General features: G+C 42.3%; 2 protein-coding genes across 5 annotated transcripts in view; one reads left to right on the top strand and one right to left on the bottom strand.

The window, feature by feature from the left end:
* The first annotated feature begins 396 nt into the window (after nt 1–396).
* On the top strand, nt 397–15,607 carry MSH6 (mutS homolog 6). 3 transcript variants are annotated; one of them, XM_065835354.2, is made up of 10 exons: nt 397–722; nt 2,155–2,357; nt 5,006–5,175; nt 6,632–9,176; nt 10,482–10,747; nt 11,321–11,438; nt 13,581–13,670; nt 14,390–14,544; nt 14,750–14,949; nt 15,438–15,607. In XM_065835354.2, exons 1-10 carry the CDS (start codon nt 445–447, stop codon nt 15,517–15,519), a joined length of 4,107 nt encoding a protein of 1,368 aa, XP_065691426.1. In that variant the 5' UTR covers nt 397–444; the 3' UTR covers nt 15,520–15,607. The 3 variants fall into 3 exon arrangements, with proteins under 3 accessions (XP_065691426.1, XP_065691427.1, XP_065691428.1); XM_065835355.2 differs by having other exon boundaries at nt 398–722; nt 6,635–9,176; XM_065835356.2 differs by lacking the exon at nt 397–722 and adding an exon at nt 853–961.
* The window catches only part of FBXO11 (F-box protein 11), a 75,411-nt gene continuing 63,033 nt past the window's right edge, over nt 15,574–27,951 (bottom strand). For both annotated transcript variants that reach the window (XM_065835357.2, XM_065835358.2), the window contains exons 12-23: nt 24,151–24,368; nt 23,724–23,809; nt 23,548–23,642; nt 22,386–22,508; nt 22,210–22,295; nt 21,799–21,875; nt 21,542–21,685; nt 20,518–20,628; nt 18,907–19,014; nt 17,496–17,604; nt 16,991–17,089; nt 15,574–16,910 (exon numbers count right to left, since the gene is read on the bottom strand). In XM_065835357.2, the coding sequence (XP_065691429.1) occupies nt 16,781–16,910; nt 16,991–17,089; nt 17,496–17,604; nt 18,907–19,014; nt 20,518–20,628; nt 21,542–21,685; nt 21,799–21,875; nt 22,210–22,295; nt 22,386–22,508; nt 23,548–23,642; nt 23,724–23,809; nt 24,151–24,368 (1,386 nt within the window). In that variant the 3' untranslated portion in view covers nt 15,574–16,780. The remainder of the gene's footprint in view (nt 16,911–16,990; nt 17,090–17,495; nt 17,605–18,906; nt 19,015–20,517; nt 20,629–21,541; nt 21,686–21,798; nt 21,876–22,209; nt 22,296–22,385; nt 22,509–23,547; nt 23,643–23,723; nt 23,810–24,150; nt 24,369–27,951) is intronic.

The following is a 27,951-nucleotide window of genomic DNA, read 5'->3' as shown; positions in this document are numbered from 1 at the left end:
CTCCTTCCCCGAGGATGTTTTTGCGGGAAGGCTCATCCCATCTCAACATTAACCATAACCCCTGCGGCCTCACTGCAGACGCGGGGCAGGGTTACACGGGCTGTGTTCAGTACGGACAGCCCCTGCTCCGAGCTGCTGGAGGCAGTCTGCCACACGGGAGGCCCTGAGGCGCGCCAGGCCCTGTGCCGGCAGCGGGGAGAGGGAGGGCGGGCAAACACGGAGGACCCGGCAGGAGGGGCTCGGGGAGAACCTCCGGGGCCGGGGTCCGGGCTGCTCGGCGGGCACGGGCGGCATCGGAACCACCCAAGTGCCGCTCACGTGCACCCGCGGCGGTGGGCAGCGCGTGCCGGGGGGCGGGGCCGCGGGGTGGCCACGCCCGGGGGCGGAGCGTTCGGGGGCGGATTTGGCGCGCGCTGGCGGCGGGCCGCGCTTCCCGCCGTGGCCATGTCGCGCCAGAGCACCCTGCACCGCTTCTTCACCAAGGCCTCCCCGGCACCGCCACGTGCGGCAGCGGCACCAGCAGCGGCACCCGCCCCCACCCCGCCGCAGGCCGGAGCGGGGACCCGCCGCCGCGCTTCTGGGGAGCAGAATGGCCGCGAGGCCGCCACCAGCCCCCCCGGCCCGGCGAGCAACGGCACGCCGAGCGGCGGCGCGCCGGGCGGAGCCGCGGCCCGACGCACGGAGGCGGCGGATAAGGGCGGACGGGCCGGCGGGGCCCGAAGGTGACGGGCGGGGGGAGACGAGGCCGCGGGGGGCGGGGCGGCAGCGGCAGCGCACGCGGGCCTCGCGGAGGGGGCGGGGCGGGCGGAACCCGCGGGGCGCCGGTGTCGCCCCGTCCCCACCCCCGGGTGTCAGCGGCCTTCCCGGCGCGGGGGGCGGGTTGCGGAGAGCCCCGCGCTGTTGGCCGCCTCAGGGTGGATGCGGGGATGCCTGAACCCCCAGCGGGGTAACGCCGAAACGGGTGAGAGGGGGTCTGAGCTTTGGTTTTTCCCGTTCCGATACCCTGAATTGCCCCTTCGTGTTCTGTGTCGTGGGGGTAGGTGTTTGAAACCCCCAGTGGAGGGGGCGTCGGCGATGGTTTGGCCGCAGCCCACGGAGATGCAGAGTGTGGAGGTGGCTGGGCTGAAACCTTGGGGGAGAAGGAGACAGCGAGTGGATGTTGCATCAGGTGCTTTGCACTGGTGACAGAGTGTTTATTTATTAATTTATTATATGTAGCCTTAGGGTTTTTTGCAATCTGACCCTTTTCCCTTAGGTGCCATGTTGAGAATTAGTCTGTACAGGAAAACTTGCATTAGTTATGTAGGTTGACAATTCTTAATCATTGTGGTTGGAAGAGACCCTCAAGATCATTGAGTCCAGCCATAACCTAACTCTGGCTCTAAGCCATGTCCCTAAGAACCTCATCTATGTGTCCCTTAAACACCTTCAGGGACGGGGATTCAATCACTTCCCTGGGCAGCCTGTTCCAGTGCTTCACAACCCTTTCCATGGAGAAGTTTGTCCTCATAGCCAACCTAAACCTCCTCTGGTACAACTTGAGACCATTTCCTCTCATCCTGTCATTTGCTACTTGGGAGAGGAGACCAAACTCCTCCATGCTACAACCTCCTTTCAGGCAGTTGCAGACAGTGATAAGGTCTCCCCTCAGCCTCCTTTTCTCCAGGCTGAACAGCCCCAGTTCCCTCAGCCGTTCCTCATCAGACTTGTGCTCCAGACCCCTCACCGGCTTCATTGTCCTTCTCTGAACTCTCTCCAGCACCTCAAGTACTTATAATATGTAGTCTGCAATCTTTTAGTTACCATCTGGTTGGACCCGGTTACTCTCTCCTCCTCCCTCAAGAAATCAACTAAGAATCTTGTTATACCTGGATCTAGGTGGCCCTGCTGGGGCAGGAGGTTGGGCCAAAATGAACTTCAGAGCTCCCTTGCAAGCTCAGCCAGTCTTCTGTGACTATAAAACGCTGTGGGGACCCAGTAGAACTTGGATTAAACATTGTTTAAGAGAAGTATTGATTGTGGTAGAGGAGGACTGTATAATCCAGGATACTCCACCTAGGAGCCTTCCTTCAGAAGCAGGGAGCAGTTATGCTTATGAAGAGAGCTGTTCTAAATGTTCAAGTTCCTTAAATTACACACCTGTTGTCTTTGCAGTGTCTCCTGTGAGTATTCACCTGGTGACCTGGTCTGGGCCAAGATGGAAGGTTATCCTTGGTGGCCATGTCTCATTTATAATCATCCAACTGAAAGAACAATCGTCAGAGGAAAAGGGAAATCCGCTCGTGTCCACGTACAGTTTTTTGATGACAGCCCTACCAGGGGCTGGGTCAGTATTAAATATCTGAAGCCATATAAAGGTAAGAGAATGTCAATAAACTTTTTGAAATGGAAGTATGCCACTTGTTTTGGAAAAACAGGCATGGAGTATGGGGTATGCTGTTCTCCATAGTGAAAAAGCAGCAAAACAGAGACTAGCATTGAGTGGGGAAGCATGTTTTGCACTTTGTGAGTTAGAGAAAACAAGTTTTTGAGGGTTACAGGTGTGTTTATGGTTATGCAGTTCTTTAAACATCAAATACTATGCTCTCTTGTTCATTAGATTAGAACACAAACCTAAAGTTTGCTTATGTTTTAGAGTTTTTTCCTTCATTTCTCTTGTCAATACAAAAATACCTAAAACATACCACTATTTCAGTTTTAGCCCTGATACCTTTAAAATATTAGGAATGTCAGCCCCAGGTTTTAAGCAGGTATTTAGGAACTGCAGTTTGTCCAGAATCAAAAGACCTGTCACAGGATGTTAGATAACTAAAATGAATTCTGCTGTGGTGTTATTTCTTTTAAACAATGCAGTACATTTTGGTTAATAAAACGTATTACGTGAGAATTCAGAGCTCTTGTTAGGGTAGTGCTTGTAGTGACAGAGTAGCGTTGGTGTTTGTTATCTTGAAGAAATGACTTGGCTGACTAATGAAAATCAAATGTAATCAAGAATTATAACAACATTTTGCATAACATCTCAAATTACTAATAGTTATGATCTGGTTTCCACTCATTGTGTAATGTCACTGTTGCTGAAAACGGTAAATTGTTGTCTGTACACTGTCAGGTGTAAATCGTGTTGCTGGAAGCTGTCTTGTTAGACAAACAAGTATTTTGGTTCTAATGTGGTATTTTTGATACACTGTAGGATTTGCTTATGATGTCAGTGAAACAACTGAATTTAAACAGTTTCTTCCCTATTACAAGTTTGAGTTCCATCTCGTGATCATGTAGTCATCTTGTTTTGGCTTATTTATACTGCAGTGTGCTGCACTTAAGCCAGTTAGTTTTAAATTAAAAGAGTAATATTATTACCATAAGCATTAGGATAATTTTATGCAAGTTTATGTGTATCTTTCCTGAAGGTATTTTAAAAGAATCAAGTATATTTTAGCAGCTTGCAGTTGCACTTAGAGGCAAATACAGGTAAGGAGAATTGATCTGTTTACTAAAGAAAACTGGAAAAAAAAAAGTATTTGAAATGTTTAAGCACAGGAACAAGGAATGTGGTTAAGAAAATGTGTTAAGAATGTGGTAAGAAAATGGAGAAGCTTCTTACATTGTGTTACTTTTTAACTGAGTGAGTACGGAGAGTGCAGGGCTCCAGCAGTGAGCGTGCAAGCGGAGTGTTACATACCAGTTGGTTAAGTGAATATGCAGATGTTGCACACTTGAGTACGCAGTTAAATTATATGATGAGATTTTTCTCCTTCCACTGTTAAATTGTCAATGTTAAATGCAAAATATTTTAGATTGTCTCACTGCATTTGCAAAACTAAGGTGGAGTTCTGGTTTGTTAACGTGTTGCACTTGTGCTGTGGAAGCAGCTACTTGTAACTCTGTGCTTTGTTACTGCCAGCTCAGAGCGGTGAATGTGAGGAAGAATTCTGCTGGACTTGTTTCTGGGGTAGTGGGCAACCCACAAGTCGTCTGCCTTTTGTCTACTGCTGACTTGGAGCTGAAGGTTCAGTTCCAAGCCGCTTGCGGAGGGATTCACAGGAGCAGGTGTAAGGACCTGTCAAGCAGATCGTGCTGTAGCATGCAGACAGCTAAACTGAGAAGAGCAGAAAAAGGGATCGCCCTTCCCCATCTACAGCATACTCTTATCTCCCCTGCTCTCTTTCCGCAAGCTGAAGATTATTCCATTTTTATTCCATTCCATTATTCCATTATTATTCTATTTACTTTTTGAGCATGGCATTAAGGTGGATCTCAGCACCTTTGGTGATCCTTTCTAGAAAATCAGTCTGTAAGTTGGTTGGCTTTGGTTTCGTCTTCGTTTACAGGTAGTGGAAGGAGGAACTGCGTTGCTCAAGGGATCCGAAAGAGGATGAGGGAACGGTGAGGTTATTTATAGTGGGCTTTGCTTGATACCTTGTGGTGTCAGGATAAATTGCCAGCGTGATTAATGGCCAGCTAATCGGCGTTGGGTGTGGAGGCTGTTCTGCGCTTACAGGAGCAGTGTGAGTGGCCGGCAGAGCTTTAGCCAAGAAGTTTGTGTCACAGATGACTGATTCCCATAACTTGAAGATAACTTTACAGTTGCACTTACCTGGCGTTACTAAAATAGCCAAGTGGTCTCAGGTCTGCTGCACTGCTAGTGTAAAGTGTTGCTTTTCCATAGTGACTATAGTTAGTGTGAGGGTGTTCAGAGTTTAGCTTAGAAGTATTCAGATGTGGTAATGAGTTACAGAAATAGAAGCAATTCTTCAAGTGTTCATGTCCTAGGTGGGCATTTAATTTGTGAATGTTGATACTTTCTCTCAGGGTGGTTAATCAGGCTGAATGAGTGATGGGTTGCTGTATTTAAGATGTGGTGGGAATAACTGATAACAACACAGAATGTGAGGTGATTATACCAGATGTCTGAATACATTTAAAAGTGAAGTATGAATCCCAACCAAAGGACTGACTAAATACCAGACTAACTTCAGTTTCTGACCAATTATTTGCGGTTTTACAGGTTCATCAGATGGGGAGACACTGAAGGGAGGTATGTTTTATAGCACAAAGCCTGAAATCAAAAAAGCCATGGTGCTAGCAGATGATGCAATGAGTAAAGATAAGACTAAGCGGCTTGAACTGGCAGTATGCAATGAACCATCAGACACTGAGGAGGAGGAAGAAGTGGAGGTAAAATTTTTCCTGCTTGCTGTCATTTTCAGAAATAGTGCTAGAACTCAGAAGCTCTCTCTTGCTGATAAGCATGGAATATCCTGCGGTTCTCTGGTACAGTCATCACAGCTCTTTAATCGTGCATGCATAGTATCCCTTTGTCTTTTTTTGTACTGCTTCTGTGGTGTTTGGTCATACACTGGTCTCTTACTTTTTCCAGTTGGAAAGACAAGTCTAGTTTCTCTGGTGTTCTGTATAGTAAGGACTGACCTCAGAAATTACTTAATTTCTCTAATATATATAACATCTCTATATATACCATTGATTACTCCTAGTTAGCCCAGGTGACCCACTTACTTGCTCATAAAGTACTCTCTTTTTTTTCTAGTGCATCTTTTTATCTTCTCTATCTGCTATTTGTATTCCAGGTTCCCCCTGGTTCTTAATCTGGAGTTTTCATTTGTTGTAATGCAGAGATTTCTAACTTTGAGTGCCTGTCTTAAGGTGTTAAATTGGATTTTTGGAGCCTGCTCTCATCTTGTAGAGCAGCACTGAAATAAAAGTTCTTGTACTGTTAACGCTAACCTGTTGGGGGGTAACTAAAATGATATCTTTTATTCTGTTGTATCCACGTATTGTGAATGATTCAAATATTTCATAGCACCATGCGCATTGGAACAGATTTCTTTGGAAAGGAATGGTGCAAGGAAGCAATCAGTGGGACAGTGGTTTTCCTTATCTCCTGTCACCATGGCCCATCTACTCTTTGTCCAGTGTGACGTTGCCCTGAGGGACAGGTACCACTCCAAGCATGGTGTCACGTTTGTGGCAACAGGGCAGTGGGTGCCGGCACTTTGTACTCATTGCAGCCCCTCTGCTGCTGTTTCTCTCCAGCACTGATGCTGGAGTTCTTAAAGTTTCAGGCTGAAAAGGCAAATACTGGAGTTTGTTTCTTTCTCCTAGATGTGTGTGATGTTCTTGAAGGTTACTGTAAGTTAGTATGGTGTAGGTGGAAATAGGTAGTTGAAAAAAAGGGGGAGAGGAGGCAGGGGACAAAACTCACATAGGCTAGTACTAAAAAGGCTGCAAAACGCAGTCACATTTCTGACACAGGTCAGCAGGAAAAAGAATTACAGCACGGAGCTTATGGAGGCGTTTCTCTTTTGCGCTGAATTTCTTGTACCATATTCCTTCTGTCTAGTTTAAATGTTTTGTTCATCAGTATCACTTATGCGAAGTAATGAATGAAGCTGTAAAGAATACAAAGAGGATTAATTATGCCACTGGCTGGTAGCAGTTCATTATCCAGAAAAAAAGTATTTGAAAGCAAACAGAATTGGCTGTGGCTCTGCTGTCTCTTGCTTGAAGCAGAATAGCTACTGCGTTATTGCACATTTTTGCACTTCTTTTCGCAGCAGCGATACTTTGTTTTGTAGCCAGGGTTTTCTAAAGATAAAATTATTTCTCTTTCCAGCAGATGAGTGAAAGCGCATCAGGCAACAGCGATGACTGCAATAGCGAGGAGGATGTGAAGAGCAATAAGCGAGTCATGAACAGGGAAAGTGCCATAAAAGCCAAAAGAAGAAGAGTGTTGGATTCTGACAGCGATCACGATGGCTCTGATGCAGAGTTCAAGCCTGATGTGAAAGAAGCAGCAAGCAGTGAGGAAGCTAGTAGTGGGGTGGATGAAAATGAATCTACCAACACAGAGACAGATGAAGAGAGTGTCGCAGAAAGTCCCGTAAAAGTCCCTTCTAAACGAAAGAGAAGAGAGACAAACAAGCCCGCTAAAAGGAGTAGCGTAGAAAATGAACGCTCTGAAACGCTCAAGAGAGCAGCGCCAGTTTCTTTAGAAGCCAAGTCTAAGCTGACATCATTCGCAGCGCCTGAAGGTTTTGAATCTCAAGCAAATGCTTGCAGTGGAGGCAGCAGTGGCTTTGCCGTGTGGGAACACGAAAAGCTCGAGTGGCTGCAGGAGGGGAAAAAGAAGGATGCACACAGGAGACGGCAGAACGACCCCGCTTATGACCCGTGTACCCTGTATGTACCGGAGGACTATCTCAACAAGTGTACACCAGGAATGCGGAGGTGGTGGCAGCTGAAAAGCCAAAACTTTGACGCTGTGATTTGCTACAAAGTTGGAAAATTCTATGAGTTGTATCATATGGATGCAGTCATTGGCGTAAATGAGTTGGGCCTGATCTTCATGAAAGGTACTTGGGCTCATTCGGGTTTTCCAGAAACTGCATTTGGCAGGTTCTCGGATGTTCTAGTGCAGAAAGGCTACAAGGTAGCCCGTGTTGAGCAAACAGAAACTCCCGAAATGATGGAAGCGCGCTGCAAGTCAATGGGCCACCCAACAAAATTTGACAAGGTTGTACGCCGAGAAATATGCAGAATCATCACCAAAGGAACTCAGACTTACAGCATTCTGGACTGTGATCCCTCCGAGAACCACAGCAAATACCTTCTGTGCGTTAAGGAAAAAGAAGAGTCCTCTGGACAGCGTGTTTATGGGGTCTGCTTTGTTGACACGTCGGTGGGGAAGTTTTATGTTGGCCAGTTCTCAGATGACCGGCACTGTTCGAGGTTTAGAACATTAGTAGCACATTACACTCCTGTGCAGGTGCTGTATGAGAAGGGGAACCTGTCTGTGGACACGCAGAAGATACTGAAGGGCTCACTTGTTTCCTGCCTTCAGGAAGGGCTGATTTCTGGTTCCCAGTTCTGGAATGCATCTAAAACACTGAAAGTCCTTCTTGAAGAAGAATATTTCAAGGAGAAACAGAACTCTGAAAACGGATGTTCTCTGCCCTCTGTCATCAAATCTCTGACTTCAGAGAGTGACTCGCTGGGATTAACTCCTGGTGAGAACAGTGAATTAGCTTTGTCGGCTCTTGGGGGATGTGTCTTCTATCTCAAAAAATGTCTGATTGATCAGGAGCTGTTATCACTGGCAAACTTCGAGGAGTACGTCCCCGTGGATATCGATACTGCCAAAACCATTAGTTCCCGTAGTTTCTTTGTCAAAACTGACCAGCGGATGGTGCTGGATGGAGTCACCCTGATGAACTTGGAAGTCCTGCAGAACGGGACCAACGGAACCACAGAAGGTACTTTACTGGAAAGGATTGACTCGTGTTGTACGCCGTTTGGGAAGCGACTGCTCAAACAGTGGCTCTGCACTCCGCTTTGTAACCCTAAATCCATCAACGATCGTTTAGATGCTGTTGAGGACCTTCTGGCGGTGCCACATAAAATGTCTGAAGTTAGTGAGCACCTGAAGAAACTTCCTGACCTCGAAAGGCTGCTCAGCAAAATCCATAGTATTGGATCACCACTTAAAAGTCAGAACCATCCTGACAGCAGGGCCATCTTTTACGAAGAAATCAAATACAGCAAAAAGAAAATTGCTGACTTTTTGTCTGCACTGGAGGGGTTTAAAGTAATGAATGAAATTGTCGATGTCATGGAAGAAGTTGCCAGTGACTTCAAATCTAAAGTCCTCAAGCAGCTGCTCACCCGCAAAGCCAAAAATCCAGACGGCTGCTTCCCAGATCTGAGTGCAGAGCTTAAAAGATGGGATACTGCTTTTGATCATAACCAGGCTCGAAAGACAGGAGTGATTACTCCAAAGGCGGGTTTTGACCCTGATTATGATAAAGCACTACAGGATATTAAATCTGTTGAGGAAGATCTTCACAAGTACCTGGATAAGCAACGCAAACTGCTTGGATTCAAATCCGTGCTGTACTGGGGGACAGGCAAAAACAGATACCAGATGGAAATACCGGAAAGTGTAATATCACGTAACCTGCCTGAGGAATACGAGTTGAAGTCAAGCAGGAAGGGATATAAACGTTACTGGACCAAGGAGATTGAGAGGATGCTGGCTGCAATGGTGAATGCCGAGGAGCGCAGAGATGCGGCGCTCAAGGACTGTATGAGGCGTTTGTTCTACAACTTCGACCAAAACAGCAAGGACTGGCAGACAGCTGTGGAATGCATTGCTGTCTTAGGTGAGAGGTTGTCTCCTTCTTGACATATAGTAAAGATACACTTGTTTAGTAAATGATGAAATCTCATAAGGCTCATTGCGAGCTCTTAATTTATAGTTTAAAAACTCCAGTTGTGATAACAGCATTGATAAATAACAGTGATCACTTGTTTCCTTCCTGTCGGTAAATGGCAGAAGAGTTGCTGGGTCTTGATGTTTGCAAGCTCTTTCTTCATTCCTGCCGTGTGGTTTGTGGGTGTGCAGCTGAGTGTTCCCACAGTTCAGCATAGCCTGGTGGGTCTCTCACTGCTTCCAGGATTCTCACATAAAGATCAGCAGCTTTTTATTAAATGAAGGCAGTGATGCAGGTGGAGGTGTGAAAATCTAACCTGCTTGTCATCTCTTTTCCACCTGAGCGGAGTGCTTTATCAGCAGCCTTTAAAAACAATAAAGTGATCATTTTTACTGCATCGAAGGAAGTAATCTAGTAGGAAGACTTCCCCAAATCTTCCTTAAATTTCTGGGGTAGAACAGTCTCTTTTTTCCCTTCTCAGGACCAGCGTACTCTGGCACTGTGAATTTTCCTGTGTTCCGGGGACAAATGAGAGCGCTCTTGAATGCCCGTGGGGCAGACAAGGGAGGACGGGGGGCAGTGATTTTCACTAGGAACCGATTTTCTGAGTGAGCTGGGAGAGCTGGGGAGCACTTACATGAGCCACACCACCCTAACGTCAGCTGAGAGGGCTCAGCTGTAATACATGTACATAAAGGTTCTAAAATCGCATAACGTGGTCTCATTTTGTAGGTAATCGGTTTAGATCCTTAGAGCGAGGCTAATTGAGGGAGGGAGCGCTGCTACTTTCTGCTAGGCCAACGTAATTTTAGTATTTAGATAAATTTATTCTGACAACTTTCAAGCAGTATTATGATTCTTAACAAAATCATTTGCTGTCAGAAAAGCTGATTTCCTCTTGTTCCAAATTAAAAAAAAAAAAGCAATAAAGTACTTTATACATGTATATTAAAAATATAGCCTTTGGAGTGAAACAATGCAGATCTTAAAGACCTTTAAACTAAAGACTAGAGAGGAGGATTTTTTAATCTAACATCAGTAGAAATCTGGAAGGAATGAGGAAAGACATTGTGAATATCCGCACCTTTTGTTTGTTCTTCTGGAGTACCACTTGGATATTTTCCTTAACAGGAAAATGGAATGGAAATAGAAAATTGTGTTTACAAAAATGCTGTTTGATGAGTAAATGCATTCCAGTGAATGAATACAAACAGGTGAAAGCGTCGCTTACTGGAATTTCTCTTAATGTTATAGATGTCTTGATGTCCCTTGCTAACTACAGTCAAGATGGTGATGGACCACTGTGCCGACCTGTAATTCTACTGCCTGTGGATGGTGCTCCTCCCTTCCTGAAACTTAAAAATTCACGCCATCCGTGCATTACAAAAACTTTCTTTGGGGACGATTTTATTCCTAATGACATCGTGATAGGCAGCAAAGATGAAGAAAGCAGTAGTGAAGCTTCCTGTGTGCTCGTAACTGGCCCGAATATGGGCGGCAAATCTACACTCATGAGACAGGTGATTGACCATCTATGTAAGATCAGATGTTCCAGAGCACCTCTGCGTTTTGCATACGGGAATTATGTGGCTGTTTGTAAATGTTAAAGCAGGTCCCAGCAGTGGCCTTCAGGGTGTGCAGCACAGTACAGCAACCACACTGTAAAGGTGAAATGTAATCTGGTAGAAAATGGCCATGTCTGGATAGGAGATTTTCTACTTTCACTTATTTTAGTGAGGAACAGGTTGTATTTCTCTTATGAGAGATAGTTGGGGAAAAGTGGTAGAGTATCTTATCCAGGACTTGGTATCATCTGGGAAAAGATGCTTCTGCAGGTTGAACAAGATGAAAATAGTGATCAGCAGCAACTGGGAAAGCAAGAGGGAGTTTGCTGTAATAACTGGTGTGTTGAAGCTTTCAGAGTAGGTCAGTCCTACTTGAGATTATGATGCTGCAGCCTGGAGCTGCTAAAACAGTAGGAAGCTGTGTGTACTCTAGCCTTTGTTTTAGGGGAAAGTTCGTTCCAATTCCCTCGTTCTGTGTGTGGAACTGAAGCTCCAAGCACGTACATGTTTTTACTGTTTATTCCGCAGGCCGGTCTACTGGTTATAATGGCTCAACTGGGATGCTATGTACCTGCTGAAGTCTGCAGGCTTACACCGATTGACAGAGTATTTACCAGGCTTGGCGCCTCAGACAGAATTATGTCAGGTGAGTTTCTGTTGCCACTGAGGGAGTTTGTTTTCTTGCTTCGAGTGGCAGGTCAGAGAGGGACAGTCTGCTGATTTCTCAGGGAGAGCTGGGCAAGTAATCTGATGTCTCTCATTGTTCAAACAGGATAAGCTTGATTTGTTTGATATGATTGTACCCCACTATTTCTGACAGACACATAGGACCGCTTTTTAATGAATTTTAACATTAAAAGCCTGCCTTCCAGCTGGATGCAAGTCAGAGGAATATCTCTTTGGATATTGTACAGCTGATTGTGTATCTTCTTGCAAGTGTTCTGGAATAGGACAGGGGTGGCTGTTGCAGAGGAGCTGTTCTTGTACCTTCTCGCAAGGATGGGAGCTCCCTTGTTTCGATCGCAACACCTGCCTCATGTCTGAAATCCGATTTCTTCAGAGGGACAGGCTTCCTTCTTGGAAGCAGTAGTTGAATTTTTGGAGTATTTTATTTATTCCGTGGAGAGGAAGACAGAAGTGGAGGATGACACAACTGAAATGGGAAAGTCTGCCTGTCATGGGAGGCAACGTGTCGTGGGACTAGAAAAACAAGCTACTTTTTTGTGGTAATAAGAAGAGTATCACAACTCATTTAGGGAGGGTACAGATTTTTTGTTGTCTTTCTGCTGGAAAATGTGGGTCAGTGAATATGAAAGGAATCAAGTCTACTGAACTTGTTGCACAGAAGGAATTTGGAAATGAATCATTCTGAGTTCTTAATTAAAAAAAAAATATTTACACTTCCCCAAATCAAAACTTTTCTTTGCAGCTAGAGAATTTCATTAAGGCTTTCTTTGCCCAGCTATTTTCCATTTAGTTTAGGTACAAAAGTCTTAAGAATGGAAGAGCACTTAGGTGGTTATGGTAGAAGATAGAGGTGGTCTAGAAAAGGTAGCATTTCCCGGTTTTATTTTTTCTATCAGCTGAGAGTTGTTCTTTTCCAGATACCTGCACCAATGTTTTAACATTTCACATAGTGAGGCTGAATGCTGCACAGCAGAACTGGCTTTGAAATATGTTCTTGGTGCATTAGTTTCCACACTCTGCAGAAGTGAAAACACAGTGAAAGTTGTTCCAAGGCAGGAATTTTGTAATGGATGTCAACAGGACTTTCATGAAGTAAATTTTAAGTAATACAGTTTTTAAATTGCCTATGACATTTTAGGGGTTTATTTTCTGAAGTGAATAGATGGTTATTCCCAAACATTGTTGAAAACTTATCCAATCCTCGAAACATCTTTAAATAAATGCGGAAAATCAGGTTTGCTGGACACTGCTTAATAGCTCACATTGAAAAAAACTCGTTAGAGCACAGCAGTGCTCGTGCAGTGTGAGTACAGGTGGTAAATACTTGTCTGCTCTAAAATTACATTCGTTGCTGCTGCATGTGATTGTTTGGAATGAACCCTACAAAGAACTAGTAAGTCTGGGCTTCATACGTGTTGATTTATCACATGCAAGGGTCTAAATAATTGTGTACTTCTGCTTGTAAGCTGCTAAAAAACAATTTCAGGTCTAAATTTCAGGCCTTGTGTTATCTAGGTTGCTGGGACTCCTCTAAGATGTTCAGTCCTCATCAGCAGTATATTTCATTATACTTAAGTAGAGTACATATGAGTACAGCCTTAATTATCTGAATAATTAATTACCTTATGACATCAACAACCAAACCAATAAGTCCAGTGTCTTAGTTTTTTTTTTTAAAGATTTTCTGCTTGCTTTTTCATACAGAAAAGCTGCACACCTCAGGCCTGCCCTCATCTGCATTTAAGAGCGAGACAGGGCAAAAGATTTCTCCCCATCTTGTCCCCTTTGTGCCCCTAGTTTTGTCCAGCAGGTACATCTGACCAGTGCTGTTAAAAGTAGACACATAAGGTGGCCCTGAAATTATTTACTCAATTAGTTATACTTGTGCCCATGTCTGTATTATTAAGCAACCAAACCCTGCTTTTTCTAGCAAATGGAATCTCACTGCTTCCATGCTGTAAAGAAGCTTTATATTTTTGTTCATAGCTTGCTCTCAAGCTTCATTTTAGTTTGACTGAGGCCCAAGTACAGATTAAATGGAGTTTTGGTTGCGCTTTACAGATATTTGACTAATACTTCGTGGCTCTTTTTTCTTTTAAAGGTGAAAGTACCTTCTTCGTTGAGTTGAGTGAGACTTCCAGCATTCTCCAGCATGCAACAGAGCACTCCCTTGTTCTTGTGGATGAACTGGGTAACAAGCCTGTTTTGTAATAGATTGAAATTAAATTTCAGATTCAAGACTAGGTGTTGGGTTGTCTAAATGGCAACCAAGTACACAGGGGTAACTTTATCTTAGAATGTTTCTAATGTTTGACTGGTTAGTATATGTAAATCTCTCTAAAGCGTGGGTGTCAAACTCATTTCCCCCCCCCGGGGTCACATCAGCCTTGTGCTTGCCTTCAAAGGGCCAAATGTAATTTTAGGACTGTACAAATGTAGTAGTAGTTACATGTATGCAGTCCTAAAATTACATTTGGCTCTTTGAAGGCAACTATGAGGCTGATGTGACCCCTGGTGAAAATGAGTTTGACACCCCTGCTCTTAGCCATGTATTTTTTAGGTGCCCTGGCAACTAATACAGTACCCACCCCATCCCCAATCATTAATAGTCTATTTCTAGCAGAGTTTTCCTGCTCTCCTTTGCATAATTACTTGCAGCAAACCAGGAGCAAGTCCCAAGAGAGCAGAAATCTGTGGTTTTGCGGGTTTGTGTTGTTTTGTTTTTCCCTGCAGTGCAGAAGTGTGATTGTCAGAAGGCAAATACTGAGGTTGCTTTGCCCTGGGGCTGGTGGCTCTGGTTCCTCACTGCTGTGTGTCAATCTTCCACATAGCAAGGAGAAACACAAACCACATTGATATACGGCAAGCAATGCATTGCATTTGTCTTTTGCTTCCCAATTTCTCATCCAGGCAGAGGCACAGCTACTTTTGATGGAACAGCTATAGCAAGTGCAGTTGTGAAAGAACTCGCGGAGCGTATCCGGTGCCGGACTCTGTTCTCCACGCACTACCACTCGCTGGTGGAGGATTACTCGCACAATGGGGCTGTGCGCCTGGGACACATGGTGTGTATAAGCTGTAACGCACAGCTTGTGGGCAATAACGTACAGGATTTATCCTTGTGGCTGGTGGAGCTCCTGCTGTGCGTGCTTTTCTGCGCTCTGCTGCCCAGTCACAGAGGCATCCTGAGAAGAGAATGTGATGTTTCTCCATGCATTTGTAAGTTCGTAAGTAAGCAGTACATCCTAACTCATAACTTATGCTTTCTAGGCATGCATGGTTGAAAACGAGAGTGAAGATCCCAGCCAGGAAACAATTACGTTCCTGTATAAGTTTATTGAAGGAGCATGTCCAAAGAGCTATGGCTTCAATGCAGCAAGACTGGCTGATATTCCAGAGGAGGTTATTCAGAAGGGGCACAGAAAAGCAAAAGAGTTTGAAAAAGCAACTATTTCACTGAGAATATTTAGGTGAGGCCTTGGTTTTCCATTTTTAACTTGCACATTGCTCACCAGGCATCCATTTTAAAATTTGGGCAGTGGCTTTTGCTCATAGTCTCACAGCAGAGGGTGAAGTTAAAACTGTTTTTGTGAATATCTGATACACTGCACAAGCAGTGAGGGAGAGAAGTACTAAAGCCTGACTCTAAGAAGGCAGATTTAATCACTAAGGTGGTATTTTAAGCCTTGGGCCACTGTGCTACTCTCCAGTGCTGAGAGCTTAATTTGTAGAGAGGTGCTAAGCTGGCTGAGCCAAGCAGAGGGAATGTGTGAAGAAGGCCAGTGCTACTGGGGGCACTGCAGGGTGCCACAGTCATACTGGAGCCCCTGGCTGCTGCCCCATCGGGCAGTGACAGCTCCTGGCAGCTTCAACACCATGCACAAAATGGCATCTCTGTCTGCTGAAGCTGTGCAAGAACAGAAAGGTTGGGCTCTGCTGACTTCATTATTTCCCTTAGGTATCTGTGCCAGGTGGTGGATGGTGCAGCAAGTGACGCAAATGCTGTTCAGAAACTCACCGCTATGATCAACCATCTTTAAGAACACAAGTGTTTTTGTACTGGCGGTTTCTCAAAAAGGTGGTATCAGACAACGTTATGATCTAATAAACTTTATTTTTTAAAAATGACCATTTTTCCATTGTCTTTCCTAGGAAATTAAACCCTTTAATTCTTACCTACCCTCTACATAATGGTTATTGAGTACTCCACAATATATTAAGTCTAGATGTTATGGTACATGCATACACTTTCAGGCTGTTGATTACCCACTGTCACCAATACACATAAATGGAAAAAAGCTATGAAACTGTATAGGGCTGTATATATACTTGTCTCAGCTTCATTAGAGCAGGAAGTTGCTGTGATTTCCAGCAGGTTACATAAGTAATGTCCAGACTGTTCAAAAAAAACTATGAACAGAGTAAAGTACAAGACTGTTTTGAGGAGACTTTCTACTGTGTACTTTAAAACATAGTAAAATTTCATTCACAAAACTTAGTTACATGGGTACTTTGTTTTATAGTGCATTAGAGTCTAGGAAGTCTCATTAAAACACTCGCTTTTTTTTGTTAGGGTGGTTTGAGTACAGACTATTGCTGGGGCAGGGAAGGAGATTATTCTAACTTCAGAGGACACCAGAAAAATTGCTGGATATAATTTAAGATTAGTGTTTTCTCTTTCATAGAAAGAACGTACATACTGGGACATGAGTACAGTTACAGCAAGTCTAGGTGTGCTAACAAAACAGGACACATTCAAGTACAATAAGATTTTTTTGCTTGAAATTAGAAACAAACTACATGAGATTAAAGCATTAAAATCATATTTCTCAATCTGAATAAATGTTAAAAAAAAATCAAAAGAAATGCAGAAGTGCTAGCTCACATTTTTTTACCATGTTACAAAAGCAATTGGTACCCATGTCCATAAAGGCAGCAACAAAGAATGCTGCTCGTCTACAGAATAGTACTACTGCAAATTGGACTGCGTTTCAATGCTACTTGTAAAAACACCAGCTTTCAGAAGTTGGTATCTGTACAAAATTGCAGCTTATTTTTCTTCACTTCTGTCCCTTCAAAGTCTTTGTTTACACAGTAATGCTAAAACGCCCAGTTCTGTTATCCTGAGTCAACATATTGCCACTTTCTTTTTTGGTAGGTTGAGCTCCATAGTGTCAACACCTCACACATCCGCTTTAATACAGTCTCTTTCTGCAGAAATGGGCAAGTATAACTTCCTCCAAAAAAAAAGTTTTAACAGTTATGATATTAGAATGGCAGGACTTTCTTTCTGAAAGGAATTCAGTTGTGCTGCAATGTATTAGATTCTATAGGTGGAGCAGAGTCATATAGTGTATCTGTATCATGTGTAGGTTCTCCAGCAAGCGTACAGGGGTTAGACAGTGTTCCAGCACCACAGTCACAGAAAAACCTACGAGGAAAAGAAAAGCTCTTTAGTTTCTGCTTTACTTGTGTTGTCAAAACTGCTCAACATACTCATTTGAAACATACCTATCATGTCTAATGAATTCTACGTCATGTCCTTGATGGCACTTCTTGATGCAGTTCACGCATATGGCATTGCGGTCTGTGGTGTTACAGGTGTGACACCTGAGGTAAAATGCATCACGTTAGGCACAAATCAAAACTGATGCGCTGAGTAAAGTGCTTGGGGAAGGTGTGGGGGAAAATGAACATCAAGGAAAGGATGTGTGCAAAACACTAGAACTTGGTAATTTTACATGAACTAGGATTTCACAGCATACTTTTGTTGCTTGTTTCAAAAAAGCAGCTCTGCTGTGGAATCCCTCAGGTTCATAGTAACAACAAATTTCCCTCAAACCCACCGTAAATTCCAGACAACGGGAACTTGTTTAATCCCCTTCTGTTGCAGTTGAGGAAGGGCACACATTTGTGTGTTAACAGACATAGGGCAACTGTTTTAGGGGTCTTGCTGAAAAGAAAAATTGTGTTTGTCTGAAAGCACTGCTGTAGGTGACAACAAATAACCTGTTACCTGTAGAAGTCATGCATCGGATAGCTGGTGTAACTGGATATCTTGTATAAACACTGGCCTCTACTGACAGCTTTTTCTATGGCATCTTGATTGTTCATTATTTTGTTATCTGTTGGGGAAAGAAAAAAAAAAAGCCAAGAACTAATCACACCTGGATCAGTGACTTCTTATTTCTTGAGGTGGTAAAGCAGAGAGCCCTTCCCACAGCTTTTTAAGAGCTAAACCTATTAGAACCTATGCATGCATTTTAGTTTTGGCGTTTAGGCATATCAAATCCTCAGTGCCAGAGGACAAGGCAGATGCCCAGACAGCACAGTGCATTCAGACCAGAGAGACTCTTCCTCTTTGCATGTGCGTAAAATACCCGATCAACGTTTAAATACTCTTTGTGAACTGGTTTTTGAATAGACGGTTAGAGAAACAAGCCTGTCTCCTGGGCTTACATTTTCTTTTGAGAAGTTTGAAACACAAATGTTGGAAAGCCTCTTGCCTACCATTAGGACTTTTACACACCCCTTCGGACGCAGAACAGCCCATCTCTTCCCCCCCAGGTAGTTTAAGGCACCTTCCACCACAACAGAAGTGGGAATTAGGTCTGACCCCCTCCAGCATTTAAAAGGTGTGTCCAACCCACAGCAAATTTGATAACCCTCTCCTGCTATTCAGCTACTGGATCGTCTGTCAAGTCCCAAAGCGCACCTCAAACTGGTTTTGTCTGCACCCAGTAGCATCACACAGACTGACCTAGGAGCTGTGAAGCGCAGAGCCAGGGCTTGTGTTCACAGTGGTGTAAAGAACTATCCAGGTAAAGGCAAACAAGTGCAGCCAAAACCTCTGCAAACCAAACCTTTTTCTTCTAGGATAACCTGCCTGAGCTGTCTGGCATTCACAACCATCACTCCAACCTGCTCCAAGAGGATCTTGTTTCATGCACACTCCCTTACTACATGTGGGCATTTTATGCATCTAAACTGTTCCTATTTTCTGAAAAAGAAGGATTGTGGATATTCATGCTTTTACATCCCAAGAGCCAAGTGAGGCATGTTTCTTTACTGGACACTTGTTTTCAGATATGTGGCAAAAGACTTTCCGTTATAGTAACTTAGAATTGGAATTCAAGATGGGCCATAGACCAGTAACCATTTCAGGAAAAATTCTGAGACAAAAGAGCTACTAGTAACAGAGCTGAAATACGATAAGAAAACCTGAAGTTACCTTTGAAAGTTTCTGGTTTAGAAAAACAAACTAAAATAGCTTAGCCTTCAGCTGAAACTCTTAGTTACAACTCAGCTTAAGGCGGTAGCAAATCTGAGCCAAAAATGGAAAAAAGTGGTATAAGAAACCCAAAAAGCAGCATCAAATAAAAAAAAAAAACGTGAACAAACACAACCAAAAAGGGCTCCAAGCTCACCTTTCATCGTGACATTGACACCAGATGCTAGAAATAAACCTCCAAAGCGGTTGTTGAAAATCTGATTGCCTTCTAATGTTGCAGTCGCATGATTTGTTATTTCAATACCTTTATTGGGAAAGAAAAAGAGGGAGAGGGAGAGGGAGAGGGAGAGGGAGAGGGAGAGGGAGAGGGAGAGGGAGAGGGAGAGGGAGAGGGAGAGGGAGAGGGAGAGGGAGAGGGAGAGGGAGAGGGAGAGGGAGAGGGAGAGGGAGAGGGAGAGGGAGAGGGAGAGGGAGAGGGAGAGGGAGAGGGAGAGGGAGAGGGAGAGGGAGAGGGAGAGGGAGAGGGAGAGGGAGAGGGAGAGGGAGAGGGAGAGGGAGAGGGAGAGGGAGAGGGAGAGGGAGAGGGAGAGGGAGAGGGAGAGGGAGAGGGAGAGGGAGAGGGAGAGGGAGAGGGAGAGGGAGAGGGAGAGGGAGAGGGAGAGGGAGAGGGAGAGGGAGAGGGAGAGGGAGAGGGAGAGGGAGAGGGAGAGGGAGGTTAAAGCCTTAGTGATTGTGCAGTTGTACCTTTCTCATGAACTATAATTTATTTTTTTTAAACCATCCTAAACTCAGGAGGAAAAGGAAAATGACATCCCTAGGAACCGCACTGTAATTTGCTATAAAACTGAAGTCCAAATACTTCCGCGGAATCCTTTCAAAGAGCTACAGCTGGCTTGCATGGCTTCTGGCAGTAATAATATACACTACTGGTTTATCTGATAACAAACCAGTACTATGATCAGGTATTTTCAAGGGGGATATGATTTTTTGAGTGCTTAAAGATGTCATCTTTACATATACTTGAAAGTTCTTGTGCACATACCTTACCCTTTTAAAAATATCTTTTAAAAAAAGTTCAAGATGGGCACCTAAAATTCATTTCTTTAAATCTCAGCTTTTATCAGTAACCTCTGTCTTCCAAGTCATTTGTCCAGGACTGCTCTTGACAGCAACCTATCCTTCCCCCCCACCACACTGAAACAACACCTTTAGAGGCTCTTCTCAGAAAACTCGCTTCTTCTGAAAGAAAGACGGGAGAAAACTCAAGAATGCAAGTTTAGTTGAAATGGGATGGAATGCAAGTTGGATGGAACTGCGATCATGAAACAGTAAATTGCACAAAAATCACTATTAAGCATTCTTTATCTCTTTTGGAATAAGAAATGCTCATCTTAATAATTTTTCAAGTTTGTGGAGTGAGAAAGTTTAACTTGAGATGCAATTCAGACCTTCTTAGTGTATCTGCTCTGTTTTCTAGGTTTTAAAGCAGTGATAAAATATTCAAATCACCATCCAGCACATCAACTATAAATGTGTCCTAGACAGTTTTATCAATTACTTCTAAAATAAAATAATTAAGAAGTATTTCAGAGAAAAATGAGAAGGCAGAATATGTGTTGTTTCTCAACATGTTAGTAATTCCAGAGACTGCTGTAAAGATTCTGGCTCCAGTTCTGAATTCTTAAATGATTTCTAGAATACACTGAAGGATGTCTAAATACTGTGGGGTAAAGAAACTCAGAGTTAGCTTTCTGAAGAGCTTACTCTAAGCTCTAACACTTCAAAATTCGATCTAAGCAACACAAACCTGCAGCAAATCCATCAAATATTCGATTTTTCCTTAGCACAGGGTGGCTGTTGGTGCTGATAAGAACACCGGCTTGAGCATTCCTGAAGATATCATTTTCTTCCAGAAGACCTAAGACAGACCGAACACAACATGTCAGCTTGTTAACATTTCCTTGCCTGTAACCACACGGTTAAATATTTTCAAAAGATCTCATGTTATCATCATCCTTCTAACTCCCTTAATTTGGCAAACACCCACCAACATCACTGAAGTTTGAAGTCATCCTCAGTGCATAATCACATCAGTGTATTTTTTCAGTATAGAGAACAGAATTTGGGATTGTAGGTACCATTACAGAAACATCAAGTTTTTACTTTTGAGGAAACACTAAGTCTTTTCATTTTCCAACCTTTTCTTCACTTTTTCTAACATCCTTCTGTTCTCACCTTCTAAAACAAGCAGCCTGCCAAAGAAAAGCTAAACTTGCATTTTTGTTACTGCGAGACAGGATTACTTTAAAATGCTTAACTTAAAGCTCATTTCCAGCAAGTGATTATCTACAAAATATCAGAAGCTGATTTCAGGACGTGCAACAGCTGGGACTGCAGAGGAAGACTCCTTCTAAATTTACAAGTGCACAAGAGATTCCTTAAAGACCTGTCTTCTTTTCCCCTAAATCTCAGACACTGGCAGAACCTGAACTGTTCAGATGCACAATTTTGGCTATATGACTTGAACTCAATACTGTCTTTCAGTCCAAAGACAAAGCTTACAAAAGCAGATGGGATAAATGGACTGTCCTAAGCAACAATCTAACAGTCTTAGATGAGATTATAATTACCTCTCTGCCTCCCACAGAGTTCAGCATTACTGATGTAATTGAGGCTAAAAAGCACCACTGTATGTTTGTTATAACTATTTTATTACTTCAAAAGACAAGACCTAGGTTTCTAAAGAGCACTTTGAAAAGGACAGTACTTAATCTTAAATTAAACCCTCATCCAGAATATACGGTATATGCCAGTAAGGGAACAAAAACTACCTCTTCCCCCATTAAATATACAGATGCCTCCATCTCTTCCATCATGGATTTTATTTCTTCTTAGTGTAGGATTACTGTCTGTTTTAATCCATACACCAGCCATTGCATTATCAAAAATTTCATTGTCTTCTATAAATCCAAGCCCTAAAATTGAAGGAAGGGTGGAAAAAAATAAAATCAAAAAGGATAATAAATGGGAAAAGATAATATTGCAGAACATAAACAATTCTGGATAAATGTGTAAAAACCAAACCTACCAGAATTATAAACAAGAATACCACCATTCTGACCACCCCAGATCTTGTTGCGTCTAATTTTGGGGTTGCTTCCAGTTCTAGAGAGAAACGTAAGCAAATAAGTAATTTTAAAGTTTACTATCTCCCAAGGCCAAACATTTAAAACACCTCTACCTCTTACTAAAATACAGTTATTTCCAAACAGGTAAACAGATTTTAGCTTTACACACTTCAAGGACCACAGATTCCAGTCACTATCCAGGCTGCATTAGTAAAGCCTTCCTTGTAAGTTGAAGCAGGGGATATTCAGACATACTGGATTTCAAAAAAAAGGTATTTTTAGAAATAAAATGACAGGAACAGTTAAGAGAGACATAAAAGAGCACAAAAGCAGCTATGTCTGTTTTGACATAAAATCAGAATATGTTTTACCTTATCTGAACACCCGAGTACATGTGATTATAGATGTCGTTGTCTTCTAACACGCCATGTCCGTTGTCATAAAAATAAACTCCGACCTAACACGTGAAGAATTGAATTATTAGTTCCAAAACCATGGAAGAACTTCCTTCTTTATGGCCCCCTTGTAACCACAGAGCAAAACTCACCTGTTTCCCACTGTGTATTCTGTTTCTCCTCAAGACTGGAGTGCTCCCTGTTGTCACCCAGACTCCAGCCAAAGTATTGCTGTAAACTTCATTTTCCTCGATCACACCTTGTCCTTTTTCATGCTAAATAAAAACAATTTAAGAGTTGAGAAAAACTGCTACCTGTCAATACTGTACATCCAGCCCTCCCCAACACAGCTTCTTTACTGCGGCAAAAGAATTTTTTTCTATTTGAGTACATGCTTTCAGAGGTGTTGTTTGTTTTAATAACAATACATCACGACTTTGAATGGTTGCCGTGAAATGAAGGACCAGTCTGCATGTAAATCACTGCATTGCAAGGCTCTGCAGCAGTATTTGCACATCTCTGCTGGCTGTTGGTGGCAGAGGCACCTCCGCAGTGCCAGGCAAGCAGGTGAAAGCTGCGGCACCCAACCCTGTCCGCCAGACTGACAAAAACCCAGCACGCCTCTTCACTAACTCTTTACCATGTGTTTGTGCTTAAAAATAAAGCAACCGTGTTCTTGATCAGGGTAAGCTGTTCTGGTTAGATTTACAGAATGAACTGCTGAAGCTGCACACTCGCAGCATCAGCTGAACCTTAGGTGAATTTTGGCAGAAAGATATGCAAATATTTCGCAAAATCTAACGCTGGTTAAGGGAACCTGACAGCTCTTTCAGTTCAATTAGCAGAGCCTTTGCACATGCTGGAAACTGCGCTTTATTCCTCACTTTTACAACACACGACTGTACAGCAATTGTAAATCATCCTGGAAGCAAAAAACAAAAATTTCTGAGGTAAGTGGTAAACACAGCACACTCCAAAAAAGCTGAACAAATTCCTAACTTAAAAAAAAAATAATTACAAACTACTATGAAACATAAATGTTTAAAAAGCTTTTCTCCAAGAAATGGTGAAATTCTATCTTCTATCGCATTTTACATTTTTTTATTCTCTAACAGAAATAATTTAGTGACATTCCTAAGAGACTTCATCTTTTAAATATCAGCACCAGCTTCAGTCTATAACAATTAACCTAGCTTATAACATAAGAAATGCAGTCATTGTAAGTACAATTAAACATTTTACATAGAGTGACCTTTTCAAACCTTTATATGAAAAAAAAATAAGTATGTGTGCCTGTTTGTGGGTAATACTTACCACATAAATTCCACCATGCTGGCCATCATGAATCTTGTTGTGTCGAACTATGGGACAACTGTTTGTTCGAATCTGTATTCCTGCTAATGCATTACCTGTTAACAAAAATGTTATTTAATACAACTTACATACTCATTTTACTCTGAATTCAAGATGCAATGAGCAAATTAGCTTACCATAAATGTCATTTCCTTCAATAAGGCCTCTTCCATCACCAAAGATATAAACACCACCTTGATTCCCATTAAAAATTGCATTGCCCCTAAGAAACAGAAGTATCCACATTACAAAATGATTATAATACACCGTGCAATCCTATACGTTTATGTAGTGTCTAGGACTGTACCATATTCAGATTTAAAATAAAGAATTTAATGTTCCGTCGCTTTGAGAAATACATACTTCATACTTACATACTTGCTTACACATGTACATACAGGCAAATTAAAAATACAGTTCAATGGAACACAGACAGTAACTTCATTTTTACATAGACAGGAGCATTTACAGTTCATTTTAAAAAAATGAAATAAAATTGCACTTCTCCCATTCCCATCAAATCTCTTCTTCGAAGAAGTAAAATATCAATGAGGAAAATAATACCTTATTGTTGGGTCACTGTTTGAGGTAATCCAAACACCTGCAAAATTGTTTGCATAGATTTTGTTCTCTATGAATTGTCCTCTTCCTTTTTCATGAACGTAAATTCCTCCAGTCTGGCCGTGATGGATTTCACACCGAACTACTGTAGGATTGGCATATGCTTTCACTTCAAAACCTGCTATCCTGTTTCTATGTATGTTGCAGCTTTCAAAATAACCCTTAAGACACAAAAACATGCAGTTTACTGTAAAAGTCCTTTTTGAAGTGAAAGTTATTCCCCTACCTTCCCTCCCCTCTAAATAGAAACCTCATTTAAAAAGAAACAGTACCAAAATTGACAATATAGAACTTACACAGCTAATTAAAACAGCTACTGATGCTATATAATTTTTTTTCCTCCTCAAGTAAAATATTTTCAAAGACACAGTGTTTGCACCACTATTTATTACTACCCATGGAATTAATTAAAAAAAAAAAAAAGGCCACTCTGGATATAGCACCTCAAAGAGGACTGAATATCAGGTTTCCTCAGCAGCTCCTAAGGATCAGACCCCTTTCAAAAGCCATAAAGCCCACAGGTTCAACAGAAAAAGGTGCTATGGAGAAGACTAGCTACTTATTTTCAGATACAGAACCACATATATTTGGTAATATGATTTATTTAGGAAGAAGTGTCCTAAATTTCTTAGGCATAACTAGTCAAAATAAATACATATTGACATAGAGATGTGGGAGACAAGTAACTTTTCCAGGGCTGGACTGGTCTGAGCAGCCAAGTGGCAAACTTTTTTTCCCCTCCCCTTTTTTTAAAATGAGGTACACTTCCATTTAGGCACTGCAATAGTAATAGCAGGCCTACAATAAAACCATATTTAAACAAATGCTTTATAAATAGCATAGCTATGGAGGAAAACAAACAAACCAACCAGCAAACCCATCCCAGGCATGCTCCTTCTGTTATGTCAACAAGCACTTGGGTAACAGCACGAAGAACCGATCCACCTGAAAACTCATCTGGCAAAAGGGTTGTTTTCTGCCCAATGATTTATCTGATCCAGTTCATTCAAGGGCCATGCAAAGAAACTGTCATCAGTCCTTGCAGAGCATTTTTCTGACAGAGTTTTAGAATGTTTTGATACTAAAATTCAACCTAATTCTTTGAGGTGAACTTTATGGCATTACATGCCCATTTTGCCCAACTACAAGAACAGAAACCAAACAACTGAGAGGACACATCTCTTATTGCAGATGGAAGAAAATCACCAAGTGATGTTGTTTACTTTGTGGAAAGCTTGAATGCAAGGCTCTGGAAAGCTCTAATCCAGACTGTCTCCAGCTGCAGAAGGGAAAACTGAAAACAGAGCACACAACACTGAGCGCAGGACTCTGCTGCTGACAAAGCCACCAAAAATGCACTGTTCCTTATGTCCACGAATGCACCGTTGAAAGATAATGTGAACCAGTCTTAGTTCTTCCTTTTCACCTGGATCTCCCTCTGTACTCTGCAAAGCCATCTATAGCGTGAACCATCTATATGACTGTACCTATAGTTCTAGCAGCATCAGTGCTTGTCATGCGTAAGATTGTTTAATGAACTGATACATTTATACAGCTAAAACATTTGGCGCAAAAGGAAAGGGCCTAAACTTTCACTCATTTTTTTCACCCTCAAAGGCACCTCCTACTGCTCAGTGTAACACAAGACCTACTACCAAGGGTACTTCAGTCTTGGAGTTTCTACTACCTACTCCATGGAAATTACTCAAGCTATTGCCAAGCTAGGTAGAAAGCATTCTGTTTCACTGTTGTGTTACTTATGTGCTGTGAATTGCTAAGGGACTTGAAACACTTTGATTACAAAAATGCAAAAAATATCTACAGTTCAATAAGGAAATCAAGACAGTACACGCTTTTTCCTGCTTGGAGGATCGCAGCCAGGAAAAGCACTGCGTTGATTAAACATTCTCCAAAAAAGTGATCAGTGCACACAGCATGGCTCCCCAGGCCCCTTTGGGTGAAAAACAGAAGAGTCAAATGAAAAAGACTACTTTTGTAAATACTCAGAATATATTTCAAGGATTTTGGATTAGCCTTCTTCAGAGTAAACTAAGATGTTTTCAGAGATCTTGAGGAAGCTACACACCAACAGATAGGGGAATGTAAAGGAGATCTCCTCAGAAATACACCTTCATGCCAACAGGCAGTCTTCAGGACTTCTTATCCTAAAAGGAAACACTTTTTTTCCTCATCTTCACTTAAAATGAAGCCATAAGAGAAATTTATGTAAGATGAGAATTCGGTACAAAGTAAAGTTTAATCCTCTTCAAGGAATACATAATTTAAATTAAAATACTATTACACATGGTCTGGTATCTTCACACATTACAGCTACAGAAACATGGCAAAGGAAAAGAAGTATTTCAGATGCACTTCATCACAGCCCTTTCAGATGCCATATAGAAGCTGCAAACCAGCAGAGCCTTTATCATGTGGTCAGCAGTATCTTTGTGAGCTTCAGCAAGCACTGTTATTCAGTAGTAAGGAAATTTTGGCAAAATACTTTTAATTCTTTAAAACAACACTATACACTGTCCAACTTTAAAACTTGCTTGGAAACGAAGTGAAAGACAAGTCTACTTCACTTCTGCTTGTTGTTCCAGTGCATATACACAATATGCAACTTCAGAGAGGAACAGAAGAGGTACCTGCAGATTAATTGTACTCTGTCCACTATGTCCTAGAATCCCATAACATCACTTGATGGCAGGGTGCAAGTGTAATTTCTTCAAAAAGCAGAAAATAAAGCCTTCAAAATTACTGCTTTTCTAACCTTCTTGAAAAAAGTAGGCCCGCTGATTCAGAATAAACTGAGAATTTGTCGTAAGCCTTTTTGAAGAAAGTGCTCCTCAAAAGGAGGAGAAGAAAAACAAATATTCTGCATCTCGGATTCCTTTATAAGGCTGACTGCTGGGTCAGAAAGTCAAGGCCATCTGCTGGGTAAGATCCTATAATATTCAACATTCATAAAGAGAAACTGCATTAAAAACTCCAGTCCACCTCAACCAGAGATGGCTTAAGCTGAACTGCTAACTTTGAGCTGATGCAGTTAAACCCAGTCTATTTCTGCACTTGGTTGAGACGCTGTAATTATTAAACTGAATTCAGTTAAACCAAGAGAACTGCTGTTTGTCAGAAAGATGTGCTCCTCCACAGTCCTGAGCATTTCCCAGACTGCCTATTTCCTACACCGTTCTCTGTTGAAACCAACAACTTCTTCGGCCTAAATTCACCCCCAAAGGGAGAAGGGCTGAATTTATCTGTCTTTAAGATACTCCCAGACAATCTTCTCCAGTCACCACAGCTTCTCCCCTTCAAAAGGCATAGTTGTTCCTTTCAACTATGTTTTTTTTTTTTTAGTGATGAACTTATGGATCCAGCAAATCACATATGGTTTCAGACAACATTTTCTTCTTGTAAAGTTAATGAGGAAATAACAAAGAAACTGTGTTTCTCAGTATAGAGTTAAATCATCTATTATCCATCAGGCCCAGTAATAGTGTTTGCAAACCCAAACGTTACTGCCTCCTCCAGGTATAATCAGTAACACCATCAGAAACAGCCTGTTCCTTCCGTAATACTTGTGTCTAACAGCACGGACAACCTGCAGCTCTCAAGCTCTGTCCAGCCGTCAGGCAGCTCAAGATCAGATCCTTCATGGAGACTCTGTCAGGCAACTATTAAGGTCAGGAAGTTTCAAATATTCCTCCTCTGCACAGAGGGATTGTGTTGTATCGCCTCCAT

Source organism: Patagioenas fasciata, chromosome 3, assembly GCF_037038585.1.
Source record: "Patagioenas fasciata isolate bPatFas1 chromosome 3, bPatFas1.hap1, whole genome shotgun sequence".
Classification (NCBI taxonomy): Eukaryota; Metazoa; Chordata; class Aves; order Columbiformes; family Columbidae; genus Patagioenas; species Patagioenas fasciata.
This window is presented reverse-complemented; position numbering and strand designations above follow the sequence as displayed.

Bases quoted from the DNA above. Each gene is read 5' to 3' on its own strand.
- MSH6 (XM_065835354.2), top strand. From the start codon at position 445: ATGTCGCGCCAGAGCACCCTGCACCGCTTCTTCACCAAGGCCTCCCCG. The intron at 5,176-6,631 runs GTAAAATTTTTC...TTCTCTTTCCAG, and splicing joins AGGAGGAGGAAGAAGTGGAG to CAGATGAGTGAAAGCGCATC. The intron at 10,748-11,320 runs GTGATTGACCAT...TTTATTCCGCAG, and splicing joins AATCTACACTCATGAGACAG to GCCGGTCTACTGGTTATAAT.